We start from the raw sequence: 24,906 nt of genomic DNA on the forward strand, positions 1-24,906 counted from the left end.
AAATTTTTCCTTTCAATTAAATGAATGCATTTTTTCTGCTTATGTTTCTAGTTACCCTTCCCCCCAAGTAATCTCCAGTTACTCCCTAATATTTTCTTCAGGAAAACATTCTCAAAAAGATCTCCAAAACAGGGGTAGGTTCTGTTTTTCTTTTTTAACACTCAGATTCTTTCATGATATGGGTAAGTGACTTGCTGTTTATCAGGCCACATCCTCTTATTCATCAGTAAGTTAAGACTATTACCTGAGCAAAAGCCAACTAAATGACATGGTGTATAGTATGCTAGGGCTGAAAATCAGGAAGACCCGAATTCAAGTCCATCCTCAGATGTTTAATGGAAACTTCTGTAAGAAAAGTAAGGAGAAAAGAATCTTACCAATACTGCTAGAATGCTGGAATGAAAGAACTCTAGTCAAAACCATGGATCTTATTTACAACATCCTGACAAGTACTCAAATAACCTCCACTTGGAAAAGGAAAAACATTTTTTCCTCTTGAAAAAAATCCTCTGGTGTTGAGGAAATCATTAATCCCATAAACATAATTAAGGGCAATAAACAGGAGATGAAGGAAAGAAAATGCTTGGATAGAAAAAGTCATATTCAAGTAGAATTCTGTACTGGAATTGAGCAAAATAATTCATCAGCATTAGCAATTTCAAGAGGATTAAGAAGAAGTCAAGAGAGAAATGCCATAATTGTGGTTAAACTAGAAAGTGGGAGATGATAAGTAACATAGTGAGGAAAACAGCACAAGGTGCCAACAGATAACAGTTTGCACTACACAAAAGATATGCCTGAGACATTTTTTTTCAGTTGTGGTTTGCATAGGAATGCCCCATTTTTGCTTAGCTATATTTGTGAACTAAGTATCTTTCCCAATATTTAACACAGTCACATAGTTTTTAATATTTTTTGGATGAATTGATAAATGGCAAGCATAGTTTTTCTTATCCAAGGTCTTCATTTTGGCAACATTAAAGAATCTAAGACAAAGATATAAAAAATAAACTAAAATAAATCAGTTACATGTTCTAATATATTAATATCAGAATCTTAAAAAAATTTTTTTTGATTTTTTATATGAATGACAGTATAGTAGAGTGTCTAGGCAATTTGTCTATAAGGAGTTTGAATGAACTGGGTTCTGGTGCTGCTTTCGACCCACACTGGCTCTGTTACTTTGGACAAGTTATTAAACCTCTCAGTGTCCTAGACAACTCTCAAACTATATGTTATAAAGAAAATGTCTATTGCATTGACAAAAGGCGTTTCCTTGCTGGGGAACTCCTTTCACCAAAAAATCACAGATCTGGATCTCAACTCCTCTCCCCAATCTGTCACATAGCATTTCTTTAAAGTGTATTTCCCCTGTGGGAAAACTGAGACCCTAATGTATTGTTGGTGAGGGTGTGAACTCCTACTGGCCCTTCTGGAGAGCAATTAGAAACTATACCCAAAGAGCAATCAAAATGTGTATTCCCTTCAATCCAGCAGTGTCTCTCCTGGGCTTGTATCCCAAAGAGATCCTAAAGGAAGGAAAAGGACCCACATGTGCAAAAATGTTTGTGGCAGTCCTTTTTGTAGTGGCCAGAAACTGGAAACTGAGTGGATGCCCATCAATTGGAGAATGGCTGAATAAATTGTGGTATATGAATGTTATGGAACATTATTGTTCTATAAGCAATGACCAGCAGGAAGATTTCAGAGAGGCCTGGAGAGACTTACATGAACTGATGCTGAGTGAAATGAGCAGGACCAGGAGATCCTTATATACTTCAACAACAACACTATATGATGATCAATTCTGATGGACATGGCTCTCTTCAACAATGAGATGATTCAGACCAGTTCCAACAATCTTGTGATGAAAAGAGCCATCTGCACCCAGGGAGAGGATTATGGGGACCAAGTGTGGATCACAATATAGCATTCTCACATTTTTTTGTTCTTGTTTGCCTGCATTTTGTTTTCTTTCTCATTTCTTTTTCCTCTTTGATCTGATTTTTCTTGTGCAGCAAGATAATTGTATAAAATATATGCATATATTGGATTTAACATATAGTTTTATCATGTTTAACATGTATTGGATTACTTGGCATCTAGAGGAGAGGTGGATGGAAGGGGGTGATAATTTGGAACAAAAGGTTTTGCAGGGATCAATGTTGAAAAATTAACCATGCATATGTTTTGAAAATAAAAAGCTTTAATTTAAAAAAAGTACATTTCCTTAAAGTGGGAAATACTGTCTTGATTATCACATCCGTATTGAATTTGTTTTAAGTATGGCTAGGCCTATTTAAAGGGGCGAATCTGTCCTAAATAGTATGGATTTGAATATTCTGATAATCTCTTACATTTTGAAGTATTTTGCAGAATTATGTCCAATCTTATGAGCATTTATTTTTATTTTTTTATTTAAATAACTTTTTATTGACAGAACCCATGCCAGGGAAATTTTTTACAACATTATCTTGCATTCACTTCTGTTGTGATTTTTCCCTTCCCTCCCTCCACCTCCTCCCCCAGATGGCAAGCAGTCCTATACATGTTAAATAGGTTACAGTAGATCTTGGATACAATATATGTGTGCAGAACCGAACAGTTCTTATGAGCATTTATTAAACACACGTACTAGATGTTCAAAATAAATCAACTCCACCAAAAGCAGTAACCTATCAAAATGGTTTAAAAAAAAGTTAGTAGATATTTTTCAATAACATCATTTCTGACTGATCTTTACCTGTTTAAAAAAAGATTTGGAAAGAAGCAGCATCATTCTTTTTCTTTTTTAGAGAGAAAGCTGGCAAGGTTGCCTTGTAAAGCTCCTGGTTTTGCAGTGTTTGGTTTGTTACTGCTAGTTATTTAGTAGTAGTTAAAGGCAGCTGTGACATGGAAGATGTCCATCAGAGTGAGACAATGCTGTGGATAGATATCACATGCTTAGCCTAGGAAGAAGGCCCATTTTACTCGGTTCTTTGACTTGACTGGAGTTTGGAATCCTGTGCAAGAGTATGGAAAAAGTCATTTTTTGGCAGCCTCATTTGAAGGGAGGTTTTTCCTCCCTCCAATTCACTTTAGTCATTTAGGAGTGATCCTATTAATTCAGTTAGGAGTAAAAGAAAAGAGGAGAAACAGAAAGATCCCTGGAGATGCTCTATCAAATAACTAACGCTATTATGAAAGCAGAGTTGAAAGCTTCAAAGAGGTTCAGATTTATAAAAGCTGTGCCGGCTGGTTAAAGGAAATAAGAAATAAATAAAAACTATTAAACTTTGTTTTGTTCTCTATTCACATCAAGGTTAATGAGAAGAGAGGTTCCAAACTCTATTTCTCAATCAGCCTTTACTAACTTTCTTCCTTTCCTCACTGCTGCTCTTCCTTCTTAGGCCTTGCAATTGTTAACTGATTCAGATGGAAGCCACATCCTGGCAATCTCATATTTTTAGGAGATTCTTATTTTGGGAGAAACACCATGGCAGAGTGGATGGAGAGATATTCTTAGAACCATGGATACCTGGGTTCAAGTTCTATTTCTGACATACAGGTTGTGTGACCCTGGAGTAATCACTAACTTGTCAGAGATCTAGATAATTCTTGAGGACTATAACTTGCAAAGAATGTACTAACTTACATTGACAGAGGAAATATTCTCACCTGGGGACTTCCCTAGACCAGCGAATCCTAGATCCAGTCGCTATTCTTTATATTGGTACTTATATAATTTACAAATGATGTCTTTGGCTTAGTTATGGAATCAGCCTGAAGCAATTTTTAAAATAAAGTAATTATCTTTACATTAAAGGGAATTGGTGGAGACAGAAGGAACTATAATATATTTTATTTACCATTGTATGTACATAATTTTTCTTTCTTGGAAAAGTGTAATGTTTAATTAAAAAGAATCTACTTTGATAGAATTAACTTTACATCTAGTAATTGTAAAGGGCTCTTTTTGTGCTGCAACCTACACACAAGGGCACTGGAACCAGTGTGCTCAGAAAACCAGCCCTGGGGAAGTATATGTGCTGATAATTTGGAGCTTAAAATATTTGGGTTTTTTTATATTTTAAAAGATAGTCTGTAATTGAATAAGGAGAAGCTATTGGTTCTCTTTTATTCTGCCCTGGTTAGGCCACACTTGGAGTTGTGGTTCCCTTTCCTGGGAAATACAGACCTCTGGGAGAGGGTATGGAATTACTGCAAGTATTCAGTTGCATATGCACACCAATTATTGTCATTCTGACCTTTATTTACTGCCCCAAATATACACTGAAGCCATATACAAATGACATTCTTTTCAGAATTTCAGATGACAGAAATCTGGAAAAATTAGCTTACATCATGGGTGACAGTGAATATCCATAAAGATTTTGAGCTAGAACATAATAAATGAAATTAAATGTAATAAGTGTTAAATAAAGCCTTACACTCATACTGACAATAATCAGTTCTGCAACTGCAAGATGGGGAAGACAGCAGTTGTCCTGAAAAAAGATTTCTTTCAGCTGTTCCATTACTTTTCTATAGAACTCAGGGAAAGTGGTAAATCCCCTAAGCCAACTGGAATAGACTTCCTTTATGGGTATCATTTCACCTTTCAAAGACTTTTCATACTTAGTCTAAGATCTTTGATTGATTGAATTATATGCTTTTTTTTTTTAACCTATAAGTAAATTTTTGGACTAGGATAATATGAGGGATGTGCTAGATCCAGCTTGTACTGGCTTGAGAGAACTGGTTGTTCAATTTTCAGGATGAGTATTTTCCTCAAAAATGAGCAAATACTACAAATAAGGGCTTGATTCATTATTTTATTGATTTATCTAGATTTTTAAAATGCAGAAAATGTTAATAGTGCAAATTAAAGTGTCATGTATACCTTTTTTCCCCAGAGAGCTGGTTGTCAAACATTTACCAACAAATCCATCAACCACACTTCAAATATTTCTCCTTTAGGGTACAGATTAAAAATCACTTTTCTGGTTGCTCAAAACAATAGAGTAACCATTAGTTTATTCTCAGTCAGCTTAGCTCCCTCTCATTCATCAATGGCAGTTATACAAAAGAAAACCACAAATTGCGAGGAACATGTTAAGGAAAATAGCAAAATAAACCAAAGAAATTATAGATTAGGGTTGTTGATAAAATATGCAAAAGCAAATGAGCTCTTTGATTTTGAAGCAAAATGATATCTAAGCTTAACCAAAGACAGAATAATTTACCAGAGAAACCTGCCCCAAGCAGTAACTTGGGATTGTTGTTTGTCCTTCATTCTTGAAGAGGACCAGGACATCAGGGAAGTGATACCATGACATGCAGGTGAATTGGATTTAAATGAGAGAGGGCTGTGCTAAGTCACCTGCCTTACTTTCCCTTCCAGAGCCATCTGGGTCCAGTGGCAAGATATAGATCAAGATAAGTGGAGATGACCCTGGATGAAATGGGAGACCTCGACCTTTTTAAATTAAGGTCTTCAATAGGCCTCAGTTAGACTGAGGCCATACCCACTCAGTAATTAAGGCTAGGTAGCAATTATTTGTTAACTTTCTTGGGACTGAATAAAAATTTTTCAAGGCATATATATATATATATATATATATATATATATACATACATATATATATATATAGTCACTTAAGCCCAATTGCCAAAGTAAGAAAGAGAGAAAAAGAAAGAAAAGAGAGAGGAGAAAGAGAGGGAGAAAGGGAAGAAAAAGGAAGGAAAGAAAAGGAGGAGGGAAAAAGGAAGAAGGGAAGAAGGAAGGGAAGGAAGGAGAAAGGGAGAAAGGAGGAGAGGAAGGAAGGAAGGAAAGAAAGAAGTCTTCCAACTGACCAATTCCAATTTGTGGACCAGATTTGCTCACAGAAGTAGCTTCTCGAAGTTGGGATACAAGTGCCAGGAATCAAGGGACATGTTAAGGAGAGCCATCTTGCTTACATTTTTGTGTTTTGAGGAATTCCTTTGAGTTTGCCTATTCTCTGGCTTGTGTCTCTCTAATTCTGCTTTGTTCCTCAGTTTCTTCACAAATATAAAGCATCTCAGACTCCAAAGTCTCTCCACAAATTAGGAGTCACATTTCCCTATGTATATGCAGCAAGTTATAGGACTATTTGGGATGCCATTATCCTTCCAGTCGTCCTGGTTTTTACAACTTGAGTGTCATCCTTGACTTCATCCATCTGAAGAAGAAGTGGAGTGTTACATATAAGAAAGTAACATAGGGTAGTTTTGGGAATAGGGTACCCTAGCACTAGAAAAAATTAGAGAATATTTGTAAAGTGCTTAGCACACAATAGGTGTTTAATAAGTGCTTATTTCCTTTTCTCCCTTCCCCAGCATTTGGAGGAACACAGAAAGGCATCATGAAGAATATGGTATTTTAGCTAAGTCTTGAAGAAAAACAGGCATTCCAAGAGGCTGAGGTGAGAGACTGAGGAGTACATTCTGGGCATGATGGACAGCCAATGTAAAGGGGTCATGTGTGAGGAATACCAAATATGAGGAGGGAAGGAAAGGCAAAAAAGACAGGAAAGATGCTGGGTTATGAAGAGCTTTAAATAGCAAATGGAGTAATTTATATTTAATTCTTGAGGCAAAAGGGAGCCACTAGAGTGTTTTTGAGTGAAAGATTATATAACCTGATTAGGAATATTGTTTTGGAAAATGGCTAAAAATGTGGAGAATGACTAAAAATTGAGAGAGCTTTGAGGAATGGAATTCCCAAATTAGTCTACTACATAGTCCAGGTCTAGACTAGAATAGGAGCCTTGTGAGGGCAGTGGAGGACACTTTTTTTGGGAAAGATACAGTGGTGATAGAAAGGTCAAGATTTGACAATTGATTGCATGTGTGGGGATTTTGAGAATTGAGGTGAGAGTTGAAAGATGAAAACAAGGCTGAAAACTTTGGTGACTAGAAGGATAATAGCACTTTCAACAAGAACAGGGAAGTTTGTAAGATGAGCGGATTTGGGGGCAAGAGTAATTCTATTTTGGATGTCTTGACTTTGTGATATATGTATGGGATTTATAGTGTCCAAAAGATAAGAGACTGATGTTTAAGGGGAAACTGGAGTTTGACAAAGAACATTGGACTCTCTATCTAGATCTTAATCATTAGCATAGAGATGTTTATTGAGGTCACCATCAGAAATGAGAGAAATGATTATTTCTCACTTGTATTCATAGCTAATTATTGGATTGGGATCAAGGTTTTCCTTGTTTTCTATTTCCTCATCCAGAAATCAACCAATGTGGGAAATCTTTCTCAAAGATTTACCAGGGGACTAAGATCTAATCAAAGATAATAAAGAAATTCTAAGTTTAGTCAAATGAGTGGATTCTTACTCATTATGTTTACTTAGACTGATCTGAGGAGGCTATGAGAATAGCCACTGAGGATGAAAATTGAGGAAAAAGTCATTCAATAATAATAAACATTTAATCACATTTAATTAATTAATAATAATAAATAGTTAATAAACATTTATATTAAGCACCTAAGTGCGGGGGATGCCAAGAAAAGGAAAAAAAAAATCCCTGTCTTTAAGGAATTCATAGTCTAATGGAATAGATAACAAGCAAATAAAATAGGAAGTTCGTGGAATTGGCAATTAAGAAATCACCGATAATTTTAGAGCAATTTCAGTTGAATAAGAAGATCAGAAGGTATACTACAAAGAATTAATTAGATAAATAAATAAATTAAATAATTATGGAGAGAAAGTGGAAATAATGAGTAGTTTTTTTCTAAGAGTACAGCCATGGAAGGGGTAAGGACATAGAGCAATAACTTGACGGTGTAGGAAGAAGGGAACAAACATTTATAGTGTCCACTAAGTTCTAAGCACTTTACAAATATCTCATTTGATTCTCTTAATAATCCTTAGAGGATGCTGAGTCATAGGGATTTTTTTTTTAAATGGGAGACATCTGGGGATATTTGTACACAGTAGACAAGAAGCCTGTCTATAATCTGTCACTGAAGGCAATGTCCAGGTTACCCTGGACCTGGGAGCCATGAGACTGTGATCATATTTGAAAAGACAGTCATTTCATCTTATCAGAAAGAAAGAAGACTGAAATCTTGTGAGAGGTGAGAAGCATACAAGAGTATTGAAAATGGTCACGGACATGAGATTGCTATCCATAACAATATTTGGAGGTAAAAGGATTCCTGCCTCAGGTAGCTTTAACTGGGATGGCACAGCCTCCATGCCAGAGTGCTTAGCAAAGTAGACATTTAATAAATATTGATTGATTGACCTCTTCACTGCTACTGTTACTGCAGTCCAAAACCAGGATTAAGACTCTGGGAAAAGACTAGAGCTGAGTAATGCAAGGACACTTGTACCACTATTGAAAGATTTTACTGTACTTTCTGGGAGGGAATCATGCGAGATTGTTCCCCTTCATTTTCCTCCAACTATGCTTCAAATTTCTGTCTATCTATTTTTCCAAATCCAGTGTTAAGACAGAATTATGGTTAACCAAGGCTTTCCTGATCTGTATGTATTTTGTTTGTTCAAAGGGAGTTGAGAGAAGAGGTTATAATTGTTTTTACAGAAACAAGCTATGATGATTTACAGAAAAGGAAATTATTCTTTCTTTTTTATTAAAGCATTTATTTTTAAAATATATGCATGATAATTTTCAGCATTCACCCTTGCAAAATCTTATGTTCCAAATTTTCTCCCTTCCTTCACCCCACCTCCCCCTGATGGCAAGTAATCCAATACATGTTAAACGTGCAATTCTTCTATATATATTTCCACAAATATCATGCTGTGCAAGAAAAATCAGATCAAAAAGGGGGAAAATGAGAAAGAAAACAAAATACAAGCAAACAACAACAAAAAGAGTGAAAACACTATATTGTAATCCACACTCAGTCATCCCAAGCCTGCCTCTCTCTGGGTATGGATGGCTCTCTTCATTACAGGACCATTGGAACTGGTCTGAATCATCTCATTGTTGAAGAGAGTCATATCCATTAGAATTGATCATTGCATAATATATAATTTTCTTGTTGCCATATACAATGATCTCCTGGTTCTGCTCACTTCACTTAAGCATCAGTTCATGTAAGTCTCTCTAGGTCTCTCCAAAATCATCCTGATGATGATTTCTTATACAACAATAATATTCCCTACCATTCACATACCATAACTAATTTAACCATTCCCCAATTGATGGGCATCCAGTTTCCAGTTTCTAGCTCTTTAAAAGGAATGCCACAAACATTTTTGCACATGTGGGTCCTTTTCCCTTTTTTATGATCTCTTTGGGATACAGGCCCAGTAGAGACTCTACCGGATCAAAGGGTATGCACAGTTTGACAGCCTTTTGGGCACAATATGGAAATTATTCTTTTAGTTGCTGGGGGTAACCACCTTAGAGCTCGAGACACCTAAAGAAAATTTTATTGATACTTATAATAGCTCCTCCAAAACTGAGGAAAGATTAAATGAATATAGACCAAGAAGAAGCCAAGATGTACACAAAATGAGCCAAGAGTGTTGTGGCGAAAAGAAGCTTGTAAGAAGAAAGCTGTAGTTATTTTCCTAAGGGGCAGTGGCCTCTAATTATAACCTGATTTTCTTTCCCAAAGCATATTAAAGAGCCCCATTTTCTGCTCCTATAATGACTGGAGTGGAGGGCAGCAACTAAGAGATTTTACTCCCATGGGAACACCTGAAGGGAACAGATGGGAAAGAGTGGATCTGCTCACACAAGGCATACAAGCAGGGAGAGGAAGTTTTTCTCTTTACTTGTGAAATTGCCATGGTTAATGACTTTTCTGATCATCTTGATTTGCTGGAACTCCTTAACTACCCATAAGAGGCCACACTGACCTCCAAGCAAAAGATAAAACCGAGCATTCCTTAAGCTGGGCAAATTGGAAGTTCCTTGCAGTACTGGCAATCTGAACCTAGAATGTCTCTTGCAATTCCAGGGAACTGGCCAACTCTGGCTTTTTCATGCGAGCTCCCAGTTCCGAAAAACTGGGATCAGAGATGAACAGAGATGACCCAACAAGACCACCATGTAATTACACCACCTCCTTCTGTGATTTGTCTTTATAAGCCGTGCTGCTTATGCCCACCATGAGTTCAGTTCTAACTGTATTCTCATCTATACATGTCAGCCTTCTTAGAAAGAATAAACCCAAAGGACACAACATAATTGTTTTATCATTCTTAGATGGAACTCTGGGGGGAAAAGGTAGACAGATCTATTCCCCATAGATCTAAAATAAGACTTCAGCAAGGACCCTGCCCCCTTGTTAGCTGGATGGTCCATAGAGAGGGGCATTGACAGGAGAAGGCTTTTGTTGAATTTGAGTGGAATTTAAGTGGGCCTTTGTGATCCACTGAGGCCAGAATGCAGGGAGGAGCATTGACAGAATCATCTTGTCCTTAAGTGGGCCCTCTTTGAATACTTTGAGTTGACAAAATCATCATGACCCCACATTTATTGTATTCAATCAGAAGGCCAAGATATAGATGTCGACTCCTGAGGATTTTTTTTCTCCTATAAAGAAACTTATTTGTACCCAATTTCTTTGATAACTCCTTTTTGGGAACTTAACCCAACAGTCAAAAGCTTAATTCCCTGCTAACTCCCATTAAGAACTTAGCCCTCTTACTAAATGTCATAATAGCTGGTTGATTAGGAATTTACCCTTTGTTGATAGCAAGTTTTGCCAGGGAATTTAGCCCAGGTCTTTCCCCTGGTTTCCATTAAATTCCCTTTTGGAACTTAGTCTTACAACCAGTGGTGTAATAATAAAAGCTTTTCCTCTTTATTTAGAGATGGTCTAAGCCTATAAATTCTTTTGATATAACTTTTAACACTGGCTGGGTAACCATAATATATTTTTTGAGTTCAACCCCACACCTCCACATTTGGTGGCCCACATGGGGACAGTTATAGAGCTCCAGTATATTTAGGAGGTTTCAGCACCTTTGCACTGCCATAACCCAACAGGACCACATTATCTTATTCCTATTTCTTTTAGCTTTAATATTATGTAATTCCTGTTAAGGAGATTCAGAAGAGGAAGTGATCCAAGAGAGGGGATGATTTTTTTTCTCTACCCACCTTGAGTAAATCCTCTAACAAAATCAGTTTTCTCCTTAGCTCTACTTCTGTCTATCTCCTTGAAATTAGAAAGTTAAAAGAACCTTTTCAGTCAAAACCTCCACCTGACATTTTCCCTCTCAACCTCCCATAAATTTGCTGACTTCATTTCTGGCTACTCCACTTGGACTGTGTGGTCTAGCCTAATAATAAGTTCATCATCTACTTCTATATGACTTGCTCCTTCCCTTCATTTCTCTGATCTATTAATTTCAAAACCCAAATGAAAATTTTCTTCCTTCTTGAAGTCTTCTCAAATTTTTATCCCTTTAAAAAAATTGTACTGCCTTAATATAACATGTTCTTTGTTTGCATTATATGTTTCCATATGTCATTGTTAACTGCTAACTTCATTTCAGGTGTGCTTTGTCTCCTCAGTTAGATCAAGGATCTCTCCTGCCCCAATATATGGAAAAGATTATAAAATCTTGGGCCTAGTAGGTGGTCAACAAACATCCTTGACTTGCTGAACAAATATTATAGTTTCTTAGAAACAGAGTCCTACACTTTTAATTTTTTTCTCTCAAAACATGTAATATCTCAGAATAACTTCATGCTGAGTTAGCAATGGAAAACTTGCCATTGCAAGTTATAGATTATCTCTTTGGAAAATTTTAAGAATTTTAAACACCAAATAAAATGAATATCTGCACATATAAAGATATAGTAAAATGAAAAAGGGTACTGCTTGTGAAATTGCTTTCCACCATTTATAGCTTGCTTTTTCCTTCAAATACACAACAAAATTGAATATCTGATTTTTAAACTTAATCTTACAGTTTATTTAAAATGAAACTTTTTTTTTATTCAGAATGCTTATTGTGGATTACCTAATTTATACTTCTATTAGGTGACTAAGCATCAGGATTGTGCTCAATTTCATTAATCTTCTTTGTAATCAAGACTTTGTGATATTTAAAAATATTTGGTTAATCTTCCAAAAAGCAGCTCTTAGTGATGAAGATGAAATAGATTTTATCTTGATATAGTATATGTGTATATATGTAAACATACACATATATTTATATACATAATATGATTTATACATACCTACAATTTGTATTTATGTATATGATAGGTGTATCTTTGTGTGTGTATAAATAGATATATATATATTTAACGACTATATCTATATATAGATAGATGTAAAATTTTCCTAGTTAAAAAACTAAAAACTATTAAAGTTTAATTAGGAAGTTTTAAAAGTCGTAGTAGCCTTTTTTTTCTCCAATAGATATTCCTTATTATGAATTTTTAAAAACCACACTGTAAGTATATAATTGAAATTAGTTTCTAATTTTACTCCATGGCAGTTCAGTTAGCTGCAAGGCATGTTTTTATGAAAAAAAAAGCATCTGAAAATATTAAGGGAAAATGACATCAGCAACCAATTTTGTTTCTGGCAAAGAAGAGAAAATGTATTATGGGACTGATTCCTGAATCTGTGTTAAATTTATATAATACAATGAAACTTCCTTCAGAATTCCAAATCTCACTAAAATGTACTCAGCTTTTTCTTATGAGCTGAAAAGACTCCCATAAATTTATAAGAAACCTCAAAGCCCACATAGTCCATTTCCTACTTTATCAAGAATCCTTACAATTTACAATACACTCAAAAACTAGCCATTCAACCCTCAAGTGAAAGAGGAAGAACCTCCCAAGACAAATTTTTTTACTTTTTGGATAATACCAATTGTTAGGAAGTTTTTCCTCATTATCAAGTTGAAATTTATTTCTTTTATCCATTTGCTTCTGGTTCTGCCTTTGTAGACCAAACAGAACCTTCTAATCCTTCTACAAGAGAATTCTTAAACTTGAACAAAACCATTGCCCCCTACGTCATCTGTTTTATGACTTGGATTTCTTTCTCTAAAACTACCTTGTTCACATCTTTTGAGCATTAATCAATTGGTGAGTCTTTTATAAATATTTAAAAATTTGAATCAGTTGCCTTTGTGTCTTAGAAATGAGACCTTTTCAAAATGGGTTCATGATTTAGATATAAAGAGTGATATTATAAGCAAATTGGAAAAACAAAGGATAGTTTACCAATCATCTGTGGAGAAGGAAGGAATTTGTGTCCAAAGAAGAAATGGAACTCATAATTGAACACTAAATAGATAATTTTGATTATATTAAGTTAAAAAGTTTTTGTACAAACAAAACGAATGCAGACAAGATTAGAAGGGAAGAAATAAATTGGGAAAACATTTTTACATTTGAAGGTTCTGATAAAGACCTCATTTCTAAAACATATAGAGAACTGACCCAAATGTATAAGAATTCAAGCCATTCTCCAATTGATTAATGGTCAAAGAATACGAACAGACAATTTTCAGATGAAGAAATTAAAACCATTTCTAATCATATGAAAAGATGCTCTAAATTACTATTGATCAGAGAAATGCAAATTAAGACAGCTCTGAGATACCACTTCACACATCTCAGATTGACTAAAGTGACAGGAAAAAATAATGATGAGTGTTGGAGGGGATGTAGGAAAACTGGGACACTGATACATTGTTTGTGGAATTGTGAATGGATCCAGTCATTCTGGAGAGCAATTTGGAACCATGCTCAAAAAGTTATCAAACTGTGCATACCCTTTGATCCAGCAGTGTTTCTACTGGGCTTATACCCCAAAGAGATTATAAAGAAGGGAAAGGGACCTGTATGTGCACGAATGTTTGTGGCAGCCCTTTTTGTAGTGGCTAGAAACTGGAAATTGAATGGATGTCCATTAATTGGAGAATGGTTAGGTAAATTGTGGTATATGAATGTTATGGAATATTATTGTTCGTTAAGAAATGACCAACAGGATGATTTCAGAAAGGCCTGGAGAGACTTACATGAACTGATGCTGAGTGAAATGAGCAGAACCAGATCATTGTACATGGCAACAAGATTATATGATGATCAATTCTGATGGACATGGCTCTTTCCAACAATGAGATGATTGATGCCAATTGATCTTGTGATGAAGAGAGCCATCTACACCTAGAGAGAGGACTGTGGGAACTGAATTTGGATCAAACATAACATTCTCACTCTTTTTGATGTTGTTTTTTTATTCATTTTCTTTCCTTTTTGATTTGATTTTTGTTGTGCAAAAAGAGAATTGTATAAACACTTTTACACATATTGGATTTAACATATATTTTAACATATATAACATATATTGGATTGCTTGCCATTTAGGGAAGGGAGTGGGGGGAAGGAGGAGAAAATCTGAAATACAAGGGTCAGTGTTGAAAAATTATCCATGCATATGTTTTGAAAATAAAATGCTTTTTAAAAAAAGAAATGAGACCCTTTATCAGGGAAACTTTCTGCAAGTTTTTCCTTTGATTTAATTGCTTTTCTTCCAGTTTTGGCTGTATTGTTGTACAAAGACTTGTTAATTTTATGTATTATGTATCCATTATGTATTATATATTTTAAATTTATATTATATACATAATATATAATGAACTTATATATAGTTATATATTATATACAATTTTACATATATAATTTTATATACATAGATAGATACAGATATAGATATAGATAAAATTTTTACCTTCTGTGATCTTTTCTGTTCCTTACTTGGTCATGAATTCTCCATTTATATGACAGATAATTTCTTCTCTGCTCTTTTAATTTACTTATAATGTCCATATTTATATTTAAGTAATTTTGCCTTTTGGTGCTTTTCTTAGTATGTAGCGTGAGATATTGGTTTGTACTTAGTTTTTGCCAGACTACTTTCCAATTTTCCCATCAGGTTTTGTCTGACTGTGAGTTCTTAGCCAAATAGCTAAAAATTTTAAGTTTATCAAGTACTAAGCTACTGTTTATGTATGTTATATACATATTAATTTTCTACTATCCAATTTCTTAGTACTAAATCATTTTGGTGATTATTATTTTCTGTTATAATTTGAGATTTAGTACTGCTAGACCCTGTTTCCACTTTTTTGTTTGTGTGTTATTTTCTTCATATTCTTAACATTTCTCCAGATAAATTTTGTTATTTTTTCAATATCTATAAAGTAATCTTATGGTTTTAGAAATGTGATATTGAATATATTAATTTAGTGTTGTCATTTTTATTGTGTTGGTTTATCTTATCCATGAATAATTTCTTTCTCCATTTATTTAGATCTGTCTTTCTATGTGTAAAAATAACATTCATATACCACAATTTATTCAGCCATTCTTCAATTGATGAGTATCTACTCAGTTTCCAATTTCTGGCCATTACAAAGAGGGCTGCCACAAACATTCTTACACATACAGGACCCTTTCCCTTCTTTAAGATCTCTTTGGGGTATAAGCCCAGTAGTAACACTGCTGGATCAAAGGGTATGCACAGTTTGACAACTTTTTGAGCATAGTTCCAAATCGCTCTCCAGAATGGCTGGATGTGTTCACAATTCCACCAACAAGGTATCAGTGTCCCTGTTTTCCCACATCCCCTCCAACATTCTGCATTATCTTTCCCTGCCATTCTAGCCAGTCTGACAGGTGTATAGTGGTATCACAGAGTTGTCTTAATTTGCATTTCTCTGATTAATAATGATTTGGAGCATCTTTTCATATGGCTAGAAATAGTTTTAATTTCTTCGTCTGAGAATTATCTGTTCATATCCTTTGACCATTTATCAATTGGAGAATGGCTTGGTTTCTTATAAATTAGAGTTAGTTCTCTATATATTTTGGGAAATGAGGCCTTTATCAGAACCTTTGATTGTAAAAATGTTTCCCAGTTTATTGTTTCCCTTCTAATCTTGTCTGCATTAGTTTTGTTTATACAAAAACTTTTCAATTTAATATAATCAAAATTTTCTATTTTGTAGTCAATAGTGATCTCTAGTTCTTCTTTGGTCATAAATTCTTTCCTCTTCCACAGGTCTGAGAGGTAAACTATCCTATGTTCTTTTAATTAATTTATTTATAATCTCATTCTTTATGCCTAGGTCATGAATCCATTTTGACCTTATCTTGGTGTACGGTATTAAGTGTGGGTCAATGCCTGGTTTCTGCCATACTAATTTCCAATTTTCCCAGCAATTTTTGTCAAATAATGCATTCTTATCCCCCAAACTGGGGTCTTTGGGTTTGTCAAACACTAGATTATTAAAGTTATTAAAGTTATTGAAAAAAAAGTTATTAAAGTTATTGGCTGAGAACCATTATATTTTAAAGAAGAAAAAGAATACTTGTGAACTCCAATGAGTACTTAAATACATTAGTGTGCTAGAGGATTTGCTAAGTACCATGCTAAATTAGGCAACTGACTTAGCACTTTGTAAGCATTCCAACACTGTGGTACTTGAACAGCTTCCCTCTGGCTGCTTTTAGTATTTTTTTTTTCTTTGCTATGGAACTCTGGATTTTGATCATGACATTGCCTTTTGGCATTGATGGATTATTTTTGTCTCTGGTTTTCAAAGATCTGGACAATTTTGATTTGTGATTCCTTGAAATTTGGTGGATAGGATTTAAAAAACAAAAACATGGTTAGAAATGTTTTTTAAAATATCTTTCCACAAATCACTTGATTTTGTTCTAGTATATATTAGTATCTCATAGCCTTTGATTTCTTTTTGGTCTAATTTCTGAGGAATCCATTACTTGGGTAAGATTTTATATTATCTCTTCTAAGAGATTTATTCTTAGAGAAGATGGCAGAGCAGGACAAATAAGACCAGGTTCTCCAAATTTCCCCCACAAACAAGACAAAACATCACCTCAATATGAACTTTGGGCATTATAAACAATTAAAAGTCACGTTAAAGATATTGGTCCAGAGACAGATGTTGGCTTGAGAGAAGTGTAAACCACCTCCAAGGCAGGCTCTGTTGAATCAACAAACAACTAGCTGTAGGTGCACCTGGGTCAGCCGCAACTTTCACTTCAGGAACTTTCACCTTCTGGACAGTGTGGAGTGAGGACAACTAAATAGAAGAAGATTGAAAGAGTGTCCACTATTGCAGGACTCCAGGTCCAGTTAATACTGACCAGACTTGGTCCTAGGCTATGACTATAAACAAACAGGAGTGAACTCACATATGGTGAGTCTGGTAGCAAAGGACAAGGACCCTGTAGACTGGGCACTTGCAGCAGAGCAAAGTTCCTAATTTAGTTCCAGGGCAGAGGGCTGAGCAAAAATTATCAACCATGGAAGGGACTACAGGAACCAAGAGTATTTGTGGTAACAGTTTGTGGGGGACCCTAGCGATGACACAGAAGCAGAGAGGTGTTTCCAAGGTCAATCCCCCAAGCAATGCTTAGATAACAATAACTTGGAAAACTTAAAGTGTAAGATATCATCCCTTCTCCCTTGCCTTGAGACTAGAACCTAAATATAATAATAAGCCACAAACAAATGAAATAATAATAAGGAAACAAAGGGGAAAAGGACTTGACCATAGTTGGTTATCATGGAGATAGCGAAGATCTGAGTTCATTCTCAGAAAAAATAAAATTTATTTTTTTAAAGCTTTTTATTTTCAAAACATATGCATAGATAGTTTTCAACATTCACCCTTGTAAAACCTTGTGTTCCAAATTTTTTCTCTCTCTCTTCCCTTTATCCTTTCCCCCAGATGGCAAGCAATCCAATATATGTTAAACATGTACAATTCTTCTATATATATTTCTACAATTATTACACTGCACAAGAAAAATCAGTCAAAAAGGAAAAGAAAATGAGAAAGAAAACAAAATGCAAGTAAACAGCAACAAAAGTGAAAAATACTATGTTGTGATCCACACTCAGTCCCCACAGTTCCCTCTCTGGGTACAGATGGCTCTCTGTATCACAAGACCATTAGGACTGTCTTGAATCACCTTGCTGTTGAAAAGAGCCACCTCTATTAGAATTGATCATCATATAATCCTCTTTTGCTATGTACAATGTTCTCTTGGTTCTACTCACCACACTTAGTATCAGTTCATGTAAATCTCTTCAGGCCTTTCTGAAATCAGGCCTTGCTGATTGTTTCTTATAGAGCAATAATATTACATAATATTAATACACCACAACTTATTCAATCATTCTCCAACTGAAGGGCATCCAATCAATTTGCAGTTCCTTGCCAAAACAAAAAGGACTGCTTCAAACATTTTTGCACATGAGGGCCCTTTTCCCTTTTTTGTGAAGATATTAAAATCTTAAAAATTTAAAGATTTTAAATTTTAAAAATGTTAAATTCTCATTTAAAGAAAAACGTCAAATGTCACAAGCCCAAAAAGAATTCTTGGAAAAGTTTAAAAAAGAATTTAAAAATCAAATAAGAGAGATTGAGGAAACATTAAGAAAAAATAAGGGCAATCCAAGAAAATCAAGAAAGTTTTAAAAAGAAAGTGAAGGAATTGGAAAAAATATCCAAAAAATTAAGGAAGAAAATAATGGAGGCAAATACACAATTAGTAATTACAACTTTGAATGTGAATGGGATGAGTTCATTCCTGAAAACAAATAGCAAAATGGATTAAAAATCAGAATCTGATATGTTATTTAAGGAAACATACTTAAAAATGAGAGATACACATAAAGTTAAAATAAAGGGGTAGAGTAGAATTTATGCTTCAGCTAAGTAAAAAGCAGGGGTAGCAAAGTTAAAGCTAAAATAAATTTAATTAAAAGAGATAAACAGGGAAACTATATTATGAATTAAAAAGTACCATAAAAAATGAAATAACAATACTGAACCTATATGCACCAAATACTATATAGTGTCTAAATTACTAAGGGAAAATAGTGAAGTACAAGCAGAAGTAGATAGTAATGGTATAATAGTGGTCGACTTTATCTTTCCCTTCTCAGAATTAGATAAATCTCACCCTCCCATAAGGAGTTGAATAAAATCTTAAACAAGCTAGTTATGATATATCTTGAGAGAACTCAATAAGAATAGAAACAGTTTTTTCTTAGCAGTATATCATACCTTAATAGTATATGATGTTTACAAAAATTGACAATGAAATAATGAAGAGTGAAATGAACAGAGTGAATCATAAAAGCATTATTGTTCTAAGAACAACTTTGGAAAAGTGAAATCATTTTGAGTATTATGAATACTTAAATCAGGTAAAAAGGACCATATCCAGGGAAAGAACTGATAAATAGAAGTATGTATAATATGGTTTTACAAATATGTACATTTTTTCTTTTTTTTTTTTAATAGCCTTTTATTTACAGGATATATACATGGGTAACTTTACAGCATTAACAATGGCCAAACCTCTTGTTCCAATTTTTCACCTCTTACCCCCCCCACCCCCTCCCCTAAATGGCAGGATGACCAGTAGATGTTAAATATATTAAAATATAACTTAGATACACAATAAGTATACATGACAAAACATTATTTTGCTGTTATGTACATTTTTTCTTGTGTCTAATGGAAGCCTTCTCTAGACTGTGGGAGGAGGAGAAGAAGGAAATAAAAAGTACACAGTAATGAACAAAAGAAAACGTAGAAAGATGCATAGATAGCTTTGAAAATGATGTGTAGTATTTATTATATACTTTCCTTTTTTTAAAAAAAAAGTTTGAATGGGAAAGTGATGGTTTTATTTTGAATCCTTGTTTTATGTTGTGATGTATGCTTGGTAATGTCTCTTTTTTGTATTTAAGTTTAAAATTAAATCTTTTTAATAAGATATTTTCCTATTTTTTCCCTCCCAAGCTTTTATTTTATCTCTTGTATTCTTTATGGAAAAAATTTTTTTTTGAGTCTCTTCTTATAGTTGTTACAGAATTGCCTTCACTTTCTAGGCTGGATTTTTGGGGTGTTCTAGAAGTAAAATAATTTTTTTACTGGTCATTATCTTATTTGGTTTACTCCTCTCTTTGTATGAGGGCTGAGTTCTGCCCCTTGATCCCATTTTGAGAGGGATAATTGACCTTGCCAGGTCTTATTTTATTTTACCTGGGTTCCTGTGCTAACCTCTAACTCCTGGGTACAGTTTTACATCTCACCCCCATCCTTGCCCTCAACTTTAATTTTCTAAGTCCTGGGCTTCAGCATTTCAAAGCACTGACCTCAGAGACCCTGAAAGTCTGGTCAGTCTCAATCTGAGTGTTTCTGAATTTCATTGGCCATTATAACTCTCTAGTCTTTCAATTGGGCTTTCCATTACTGAGAGGCCTTTCTGAATACTCTGGGCTTTCTCAGCCCTCAGATATTACTGCCTGGGACTAAGAGTCTTGTTGGCTAGTAAAGGTGGCTAGATGAGGTCTCTGTTCTATGGTCATACTGAGGATTTAGTGGCTTCTTTGTCTATGCTGACTCTGATTTTGCTGGTAGCTCCCTTTGCTGATTCCTTGGGACTTCTGGCTGACTCGGTGCAATCTCTGGGTGGAAGAAGTTACTATAATTTCTCACTGGATTTCTTGCTCATTAATTGATCTGGGGAGAATTTCAGGTTTTTGCTGAACTAGGTCTATGGGATCTGTACAAATTGCCTTCTTTTAAGCAGCCTTTGGTCAGAAATTCCAGACTACATTAACTTTTTTGGTAGTCATAGCATGCTGTTGACTTCAATTGAGTTGGCAAGTCCAATTTAGTGTGTAGTTTTCCTCTATTAGATTGTTAGCTTCTTATGGGCAGGAACTGTCTATTTGTGTATTTGAATGCCCAGAATTTAGCACTGGTTAACATAAACTGTCATCAAAATCCCCATACCTTTTTGACAAAATTTCCTGAATGAATGGATTTTCAACTTCTCCAGGGACAAAATGTTGGCAATAGAAAATTGAATTTGCATTCTCTCCTGTGGTATAGTGAGAACTCTTAATTCTTAGGAAACTTGTTTTTTAGTCTGAATTCTCATGCCTGATTCTGGGCTACCACAAAACATTAAGCCTTTTTTGGCCTCTTTTCTTATCTGTAACACAGGGATAATATTGTAACAAATTTGTTTAATAGTTTGTGACATGAACATGGGCTTAGGGTGGAAGGGCATAGATAGACTATGATATTTATCATTGAAGGGAATACTTAGATCAAGACAACCACAGATCCTTAGGTATATATCTGCAGTGCCTACTCATGGTGTCACTGTAAAGATCAAATTAAAGAATAGATTTTTTTTTAGTTTTATAATATTCAAAACACTATTCAAATCCATATTTATTATTTACTACCTAAGATAAATCAAAGGTTAAAGTATGATGGCAGTCAAGATAATGAACACTCTAAAATAAGATCCCTACTGATCCTTGACAATTCATGGAGGTAACACTGGCTTCTCTCTCATCTGTTCTCTTTTCTCTCCTCACAACTTCATCATTCTATTTCAGGCACCTGATCCTGCCTTTCATGAACAATTTAGAAAGCTCTCTAACTGAGCGGCCTGTCAATCTTCCTTTGCTATTGCCAAAATAATCTTCTCAGTGAACATATCAGCCCTCTGCTCAAAAAGCTTCAGTGTTTCCCATTTGCATTTTAGAGTCTGGCTTCAACTTCCAAGTGCAACCTCATTTCACATTATTTCTCTTTGTACTCGATGTGCCAGACAAACTAGACGACTAGTTATTGTCAAAACTCAACATTCTATCTTCTGTCTCCATGCCTGGACTGCCCTCCCTCCTTACCTCTGCATCTCAGAATCCTACCTCCTCTCAGAATCGTCCTTAGTTAGGGTACTCTCCCAACCTGAAATTACTTTGCAAGTGTATGCTATAGCATTTTAATAGAATATAAGTTCCTTGATGGTAAGTACTATTTTTATTTTATCTTTTTGTCCTCAGTGACTAGTATATAGCAGATGCTTTAGATATTTGCTGAATGGAATTGAATTCTCTAAGGCTGTGCCAAGAACTGTATTAAACATTAGGGATACAAAGAAAGGTTAAAAAGAATCTATATATTAACATAAGTTACACTCCAGTTGGAGAGATTGTGCAAATAACTATTTATAAACAAAAATATACAAGATAAATTAGAGGTAGTCTCAGAGGGAAATCACTTAAATTGAGGAAGACTAGGAAGAACTTTTTTTTCCCCACTTGGTAATATTTTATTTTTTTTCCAATTACTTGTAAAGATAATTTCCAGCATTCATTTTTTTCCCTCAGGTCCAATTTCTTTTTTTTTTTTTTTATTATAGCTTTTTGTTGACAGAACATATGCATGGGTAATTTTTCAACACTGACTTGCAATCACTTTTGTTCCAACTTTTCCCCCTTCTTCCTTCCACCCCTTCCCTTAGATGGCAGGTAGTCCAATACATTTTAAATATGTTAAAGTATAGTTTAAATACAATATATGTGTACATATTTATACAGTTCTCTTGCTGGACAAGAAAAATCAGATTTAGAAAGGTAAGAAGAAAAACAAATGTAAGCAGTCCACATTCATTTCCCAATATTCTTTTTCTGGATGTTGCTGGTTCTGTTCATCACTGATCAATTGGAACTGAATTGGATTCTCTCATTGTGGAAGATATCCACTTCCATCAGAATTGATCCTCATATAGTATTGTTTTTGAAGTGTATAATGATCTCCTGGTTCCAGCATTCATTTTTGTAAGATTTTGAGTTCTATTTTTTTTCTCTTTCCCTCTCTTACTTCTCCCTCCTGAAGAGAATGAGTAAATCCGATATGTTATATATCGGTAATTTTAAACATATTTCCATGTGAGTCATGTTAGGAGAGAAAAATCAGAACAAAAGGGAAAACACGAGAAAAAAAAGCAAACAAAAATAATGTACTTTGATCTGCATTCAGTCTCCATAATTTTTTCTCTGAATACAAATGGCATTTTTCCATTCCAAGTCTATTAGAATTGTCTTGGATCACTGTAGTACTGAGAAGAGCTAAGTCTATCATAGATTATTATTACACAATCTTCTTGTTGCTGTATACAGTATTCTCTTGGTTCTGCTTACTTCACTTAACCTCAGTTCAAGTAAGCCTTCCAGAGAAGAAAAGTTTTTCCAGGCTTTTCTGAAATCAGGCTGTTCATCATTAAAAAAAATTTTTTTTTCTCTTTTTTTTAAAGAGTCAATTGGAAGTAAGTATCTTGCCCAGGGTTGCACAGCTAGTAAGTGTCTGAGGCTAGATTTGAACTCAGATCCTCCTGACTCCAGGGTCAGTACTCTAACCACTCCACTGTCTAACTGTCCCTCAGTATTTCTTATAGAACAGTAGTATTCTGTTACATTCAAATAACACAACTTATTCAGCCATTCCTCAATTGATGAGCATCTACTCAATTAGGAAAGGTTTTTTTTTTTTTTGCAGAAGGTGACACTTTAATCAGGAGATAGAGATGAGGAAGGATAGCATTCCAAGTATGCAGGACAGATAGTCATTGAAAATATTCAGAATCTCATTGAGCTGGCAAAGTTTTGAATACACTTCTAGTTATGGATTATAAGGATGTTGTCCTAGGATTGACATGTCTAAATTCACTGAAAATGAACAACCAGATTGGCACAGGTGACCGTTGGTAGGAATATTTACCCCAATGAAATCAGAGTTCTAAGATTAAAGTATTAAAAATATAAGAAAGAGACATAAATTATACCATTTCTCAGCTTCTTGTTTTTCACAAGACAGTTTTCAGAGAACCAAGTACATTGCACACTCAAAAATTTTGTGAATGAATGGATTTTTCAAATTCTCCAGTGACAATGGAGATTTTCTCATCACCCTACACCAAATTCATGTTGCCTCTAGCAACTTAAATGATGGAAAAGATACTGATTTTGTTTCTTTTGCAACAGCATTACATATCTTTAGCTCACAGAATTTGTGTAACTACAAAGGGGCATATTTGTAGTTTTATTAGTTAAAAAGAGAAAGCACATGAGCATTAAAAAATAAAAGCAAAATAGATTTTTTTTCTGTGACCAATGCCTTTAATATTATAGTCAGTCAGGATTTTGTCAGTTCCTTGAAATTTAGAGCATTCATGTCAGTTAATATTGAAAAAGAATTGAAGTAGAAAAGTGCTCAAAGATATCTTGACAGTATATTGGCCTTATCAATATATTTTTATCTAAAATATTTTTTTGGTTTCTTTTATTTTTAAAGCACGAGTGGGCCAGTGGAATTCCAGTACCACTTGGACTAAGGCACATGATTCATCTATTCAGCGCTCTCAGTGATTTCTGTCTACCCAACCCTATGAAAAGAATTTTTGTAAGAATGAGGAATGTCAGCTGGTGACAATTGAGGAAGTTGCATTTTCTAAGTATGTGAAGTATCAGAAATGTTTTTCTAAAATTTTAAAAATAAATCTTATTTAAACTTCCATTGATGAGTAAAATTATTCAGCTAGATAAGCAAGAACTTAAGAAGAGAGCAAACAAAATTGAAAACAAGATTGTATGTGTATCCACCAATTTCTGTGACAAATTTTATTTACCCCCTAAAGAAAAGATGTGTATATTAACTTTAACAACCTAACCAAATAGTCCTGGTTGTTTCTGGAAATACTTTGTATTCACAAGAAAAATCCTTTGGAACTTTTATTTTTTCCCTTATTAAGTAATAATAGCTCACATATATCTATTACTTTGAGGCTTGAATATGTTATATCATTTAAGCCTAACAAAGACAGTGTTTTACACTGTTGTTATGATTCGCTCCTTTTTTCCTAATGAGAAATTAAGGATGATTAAAGGTTAACTAACTTGCCCAAGATCACACTTCCTAATGCCAGTATTTAAGTTCATATATGAACCCAGGTCCCTCTGGTCTGGGCATTGATTTTTTTTTTCTTTTGCTGTATTACATACTGCTTCTTATAAACT

At 34.5% G+C, this 24,906-nt stretch overlaps 1 protein-coding gene across 4 annotated transcripts in view; it reads left to right on the plus strand.

Moving 5' to 3' along the window:
- SMCHD1 (structural maintenance of chromosomes flexible hinge domain containing 1) overlaps positions 1–24,373 on the plus strand; it is a 222,882-nt gene extending 198,509 nt beyond the window's left edge. For 2 of the 4 annotated variants that reach the window (XM_031946585.1, XM_031946582.1), the window contains one exon: positions 24,185–24,373. Coding sequence is in view for 2 of the 4 variants with exons in the window: in XM_031946582.1 (XP_031802442.1) it covers positions 24,185–24,224 (40 nt within the window). In the remaining 2 variants the exon portion in view is untranslated. Of the gene's footprint in view, positions 1–6,339; positions 6,426–24,184 lie in introns of all 4 variants that reach the window. The other 2 variants (XM_031946581.1, XR_004230979.1) reach the window with 2 other exon arrangements.
- The last annotated feature ends 533 nt before the right edge of the window (positions 24,374–24,906 follow it).

Source organism: Sarcophilus harrisii, chromosome 1 (genome assembly GCF_902635505.1).
Source record: "Sarcophilus harrisii chromosome 1, mSarHar1.11, whole genome shotgun sequence".
NCBI classification, from domain to species: domain Eukaryota; kingdom Metazoa; phylum Chordata; class Mammalia; order Dasyuromorphia; family Dasyuridae; genus Sarcophilus; species Sarcophilus harrisii.